General features: G+C 44.8%; 2 protein-coding genes across 2 annotated transcripts; both read right to left on the bottom strand.

The window, feature by feature from the left end:
- Positions 1-2,092: 2,092 nt before the first annotated feature.
- On the bottom strand, positions 2,093-2,989 carry COL26b_014154 (uncharacterized protein; the record flags this gene model as incomplete). The annotated part of the gene is made up of 2 exons (XM_053186732.1): positions 2,093-2,385; positions 2,437-2,989. 2 exons carry the CDS (start codon positions 2,987-2,989, stop codon positions 2,093-2,095), a joined length of 846 nt encoding a protein of 281 aa, XP_053029328.1.
- A 438-nt stretch (positions 2,990-3,427) lies between these two features.
- On the bottom strand, positions 3,428-5,383 carry COL26b_014153 (uncharacterized protein; the record flags this gene model as incomplete). The annotated part of the gene is made up of 5 exons (XM_053186731.1): positions 3,428-3,667; positions 3,732-4,493; positions 4,591-4,842; positions 4,913-5,091; positions 5,302-5,383. The coding sequence occupies 5 exons, from the start codon at positions 5,381-5,383 to the stop codon at positions 3,428-3,430; spliced, it is 1,515 nt and encodes a 504-aa protein (XP_053029327.1).
- Positions 5,384-6,094: the final 711 nt, after the last annotated feature.

Below are 6,094 nucleotides of genomic sequence, written 5' to 3'. Positions count from 1 at the left end.
CAGGGATAGGCGCCTAGCAGCAGTGATGCAGACCGGGGCTAGGCGGTGTGCTACAGCAGAATAGTGGATCCGGCGGAGCCGGATCTCGGTAGCTGCTCCGGCAAAGCCGGAGATCTCGGCCGGGCTCTAGCCCGTGACACTTATAGATTAAAATAAGCTCTTACAGCTATAACTAATTTATATTACTAGAACTAATACTTTAAGTAAGGTTTTTAATAAGGATAGCTATATATTTTTAAATTTTATTTAGCTTATTTAAAATAAACTAAATATATTAATAGTTACTTATAAAAAGTAAGTTTATTATTAGCCTCTAGCTTATAGATGTTATTAATAGTATTCTAGCTAGCTTAAATAGTATTATAAAGCTCTTTAGGAACTTAAAAATGTTAGTTAGTTCTTAATAAAAAGTAAGAGAAGGTAAAATAAAAACCTACTATAGTATATTTAATCTTTCACTACTTATAAATAATATAAATAGTAATATAATCCCTATAGATATATAATATTCCTATAATATCAAAGCTAATAAAAGAGAGGCAGCTAATAAGGAATATCCTTTATTAGTCAAACCTTCATATTCTCTAAAGAAGTACTAATTGTTATATTAAAAGTTAAAAACAACCTTAGCTATTTAGATAATATAAGATATCATAATAAGCTATTAGTAAAAGGATAGTATAAAAAGATATAAAAGTTAACAGAATTATAAACTTAATAATATTTAGAAAACGGCTAGTAACCTTTAAAAAGGACTAGCTAAAGCAAATAATAAGAAATAAAAAAAGAATAAAAAATAAGAAATAAAAAAAGAAATAATAAGTTAATAAGCAAAAATATATAAAATTATTAATAAAATATTATATACAAAATAAGAAATAATAAATAAAAATAAAGCTAAAAGAGTATAAAATTATTAAAAAAGTATCCTAAAAAAAGAAAATCTTAAAGCCTTAAAATATAAGTAAAGAATCTTATTATTATTAACTACTTTAGGTATATATTAGTAAATAAGTAGAAGACTACTACTTAAAGAGGGAAGTATAATAATAAAATAATAATAAGCTAATTAATATAAAGAATTATTTAAGATTTAATAATAAAAGAAACTATTTTTAGTTTATAAACTTATAGAATAATATAAATAACCTAAATTAATTAAATAGTATAAAAAACTATATATCTATAAGTATGAGGTTATAGATATACTAATAAAGTAATTTAGATATAAAAGGTATAATTAAAAGTTAGCTCTAATTAAGTAGAAGAAACTATAAAAAAGACCTACTTAAGGAATAATTATATATATATACTTTAAGGACTAAAGCTTTAGAGAGGGGGGTAATTATAAGAATTACTAAATAAAGTTATTAGTAAGCACTTAGTAAAACCTCAGCTAATCAAGACCCTAAGTTTAATAGTAAAATCTCTACTTCCTAGGAACTTAGAGGAAGTAAGCTATAGTTAATATACTAAATTAACCCTTATTATAACTTCTAAGTCTTTCCTAGTAAAGGCTCCTAGCCTATAATCTCATAATTTAATAAACTTTTAGACCTAATAGTAAGTTAATATAAAGCTAAAAGAGCTTTATATTAGTAGCTATATTATTAGAGATAACTCTTATAACAAGCTAAAGTGTTACTAACTTTCTTTTACGTTACTCCTGAATATTACACTATTAAGGTATTAATATAAAGTTATATATAGTACTCCTTATTACTTTATAGCTTATAGTATAAGCTAACTAGCTTATACTACTATAATAATAGACGTAAGGTTCTTAGAAGTATAAAAAAGTATAAAAAACATATTAGTATTTTTAAAAGATTTTTTTAATAGTAGTAGTTTAAAAAAGTAGGGTTAACTGGGATATTATATATTATGTAGTATGTAAGTTAACGCGTCGAGTTGCGTATCCGTTATGGGGTGGTTTCATTACTGGGGTGGGGTTCTTACTATCCGACACGAGCAAACACAATGCTCGTTGACGTTCCTCAAGAGACGTGGTGCACTGAAAGTCGCCCTGGGGCAAGAAACTTTTGTTTGATTTGGATGGACACAAGACTTCTATGCCTTATGTGAAGCTATTTTACTGCTTGCCCAACTCGTCGGCACGATCCGTCGCAGCCTTGACGGCGCCCTCCACAATCTCCTTCAAGCCGGCCTTCTCAAAGCTCAGAAGAGCGGCATGCGTCGTGCCGTTGGGGCTAGTTACGTTCTTGCGCAGCTGCGCAGGCTCATCGGAGGACTCGACAAGCATCTTGCCCGCACCAAAGCAGGTCTGCTTCGCCAGGCGGGTGGCCTGCTCCTCGGAGAGCCCGAGCTTCGTGGCGCCGGTGATGAGGTGCTCGACGAAGGCGAAGAAGTAGGCGGGGCCGGAACCTGGTCAAAATTAGCAATGTCCCGTGTCACATAATTGAGGGCACAACATACCAGACAGTCCAGTGACAACATCCAGGAGCTCCTCCTTATCAACCCACTCCGTCGCCTTGCTCACACTGCCCAGCAGCGCCGTGGTCAACGCCTTCTCATCCTCCGTCACATCCTGGCTGGCATAGATACCCGAGGCGCCCTCTCCAACAAGCGCGGGCGTGTTGGGCATGACGCGGACAATGTGAGGCGCGCTGCCACCGCTCTGCTTGAACCACTCGGCGATGCTCTCGACCTTGTTGCCGGCAGTGATGGAGATGACGAGGGGCAGCTTGGCCGCGCCCTTCCAGCCGGCGCCGAGTTCCTCGCATACCGTCTTGCACACCTGCGGCTTGACGGCCAGGATGACGATGTCGGCGTCCTTGGAGGCCTCGAGGTTGGAGGTGGTCGTGCGCACGCCCTGCGCGGCCATCTTCTCGCGGTTGACCTCCCACGGCTCGGACACGAAGATGTTCTGCTTGGGGATGTCCTTGGCGAGGAGGCCGCCGATGATGGCGGCGGCCATGTTGCCGCCGCCGATGAAGGTGACCTTGGCTTGCTGGAGGCTGGGAGTCATGTTTGGGGTCGGGTTTGGTGGGATGTGGAGGGTGGTGGGTTGATGTGAGGTGAGGTTGGAACGTGGGGTTAAATCAATTCAGATCGAGAGAGTTGGAGACCCGATAACGGTCCCGCAGATCGGGATGCCCCTCCGACGATGAGTCAGCCTGTCAAAAAAGCCACTTCCGGTAATTCGCGGATGCGGATTGGTCAATGGGGAAATGGGGCTGGAGACTTTGAAAACTGCCCCCTCCACTTTTCTGAGTTGAACATCTCCCGAAGACTCTGCAACTGCAACTCTATGCACGACGTAGAGTATGCATAGATGAGTATACAATGCAGTTCTGAGGTTTAACTCGTGGAATGTACATGCGATGCGATCTCAGAGTTGGCTAAAATTACGGCAGCACAGGTTACATCGAGGGGGGTTTCTTTTTACTTTTTCACATCATTCACATCACGCTCTCTCAACCACACCAGCAGTTGCAATCCTCGTGCGCTTTCCGTAAAGCCACAGAGGAACTGTGAGAAGAGCAAAGATACCCATCAGCATGCCAAAGACTCCAAATGGCTCTGCGGCGCCCCTATCTTCGACCCAGTGCGACACGAAAAACGTCCATGCGAAAGCGATGATGGCGCGCATGATAGTGACAATAACGAAACAGTCTCCTGAGAGGCGGCCGTAGGAGTCGATCAACTGTTTTCAAATGTTTAGTATGGTTGTGGCAGGGCGACAAAGTGAGTTTGAGGTTTTGACTTACGTAGTTAAAGCCGATCGAAGGGACTTGCATGAGACCAAATGCAACCATGGCGTATCCGAAGCATAACCCAACCCAGCCGTTCTTAGAAGGATACTGGGCCACGAACCCGAAAGTGAAGAAGCCGCCCGTTGCAATGACTAGAGCGGGGAACATGGTCGGCAATCTGCTTTCGGGCTCCGCCAGTCCACCCTGCGTCTTGACGGTCTTCTTCAATCGAGAGTCGGACAGGAGATACGTGTACAATGCACCGAAGAGCGTGCCAAGAATACCACCAACGTTGATGAGCCCGACATTCGCGCCCCACAGGTACGGGGGCTGGGCCATAATCTGAGGTCCGATGGTCGAGATGGTAACGATGCCGCCAACCAGTCCTGCGTAGTGGAACATGACCACCCACGTGCCGGGGAGCGCGAGAGTCTTCCATGGCGCGATGAAGTTCCGAAGGACTCCGCCGCGGTAGTGCGTAAAGCCGAGGGATCTGGCGAACGTGTACGGTTTGTATTGTGTAACTTGGCTTCGGGCGTCTTCGACGTGGCTGTCCATGCCTTTCTCGTCGATGACGGGCATCATGCCGGGGTCGGTCGGGGAGACAACGCGATCGTACAGCGTTTCGGGGATGAAGAAGAAGACTCCAATGATGCATGCTGCGGAGATGGCGGCGCCGACCCAGAAGATGTAGGTCCAGCCAAGTTGGAATCCGATGTATCCTCCTGCGATGCCGCCAAGGAGAGGACCACCTGCTAGGAAGACAGTGTAGATGGCCTTTGCAACGACATATTGTTAGTTTTGCATCAAACAGACATATTGTTAGTTTTGCATCAAACAGACACTTCGTATTCTTTGGGTGTTTCAAACATACCATTGCTCGACCGCGCTCATCAACGAAAAAAACCTCCCCAATCAATGCTGGGGCGACGGTCTCAGAGGCACCGCCACCAATAGCCTGGAAGACTCTCGCAGCGAGAACAGAGTTATATGAAGTCGCAACAGCACACCAGATAGTGCACACAGTCATAATGACGGTCGAGGCAAGCAGGACCGGTCTTCTTCCGATGATGTTGGACAATGGAACCCACCAGATGTTCGACGCGCCGAGAAACAAGGTGCTAATCTACAATGTGGAGCTCATGTTAGTTGATCGTACGTTCTGCCGTCGCCGTCAAGATTGTGGATCAACATACGGCGATGAAGTAAGTCAAGTCGCTAAACGGTCGGTGGTCTGTGGGGAACTCTTTGAACCAGAGTTGAAGCGCAGGAGCGATGCTGGCACTGGTGAAGTTTCCGGCGAACGAGTAGAGGCCGACGGTCAGCAGAAGCCCAAACTTGCGCCATGTTGGCCAGTTGAGAGGGTCGGCCGGGTCTTCTGATGGTTGGGGGAATCGGATGAGTGAGGCTGATGATCTTCGGGACCCGCCTGAGGATTCACTTTCGTCTTCAAATTGTGCAAGTTAGTTGGTTGCAGGGCCAAAAGACTTTGATTTAAGAAAGGGTGTGATTATTAGATGCCGACTTTCGATGAAAGCTCATGACCAGCCAGTTTCACGATGTCGACAGCACAAAAATGACTCACACATCAACTTCGCCGTCCCAGGCGGCGTCGCCTCCAACACCTCATACTTGCTCAACGAAAAGGCATACTTCCAGCCCGACATGGCGTCGCTGTTTGTCGAATTCGATGTCAATGTTGTTTGTAGTTCAGTGTTTGATGATTTTTCGAGATGACAAGTTCAAGCTGTTGACCCGTCATGGCCTGATCTCGAAACTCTGGCTCCTGAGTCGTCCCTTTTTAATCAGATACCCTCGTCCTTCTGCAAGAACAAGTCGCTAGTCTGGAGCGAGAAATTGTCGTACTCGCACTACCCCGGGTTCCCCAGGAGATCCACATTAGTCGCATCCATGCAACCTTAATCCAGTGGCTGCCGGAGTGGGGGACGAGGGGCTTCCGGTGGTGGGGGATCCTGGCCCCGGCACATCGCGACGGGAACGCTGAGCGTCTGAGGGTGATTTAGAGCTTGTAAGTTACCATTTTGATATTCTTGTAATCTTGATTGATATGCAGTGAGCAAAGAGGGCGAAAATTTGGCGATTTCTGGGCGATATTTGCTTGTAACTACATCACCGCCCACCGGCTCATTCCATCCGCATCACACGAAACATCCTGGCGGATACCAGCACATGCTCCCCGACTACACCGGAGACATGGACCCTTGACACAGTGGAGAGGCCAAGAGAACTATTGATATTCGCGCATCTGCCAGCAGCGCACATGGCCAATGGCAAGCCTGTCAGTCCAGATGACGTCGGGCTAATTATCTAGGGCCGGCCCCGCTTGCTCACCGGCCAAAGGTGGGGTTCCGATATAT

The sequence above is a fragment of the Colletotrichum chrysophilum genome (genome assembly GCF_026319265.1).
Source record: "Colletotrichum chrysophilum strain AFK26 chromosome Unknown scaffold_300, whole genome shotgun sequence".
Taxonomy (NCBI): domain Eukaryota; kingdom Fungi; phylum Ascomycota; class Sordariomycetes; order Glomerellales; family Glomerellaceae; genus Colletotrichum; species Colletotrichum chrysophilum.
The sequence above is the reverse complement of the archived record's forward strand: the minus strand, read 5'-3'. Positions and strand labels throughout refer to the sequence as shown.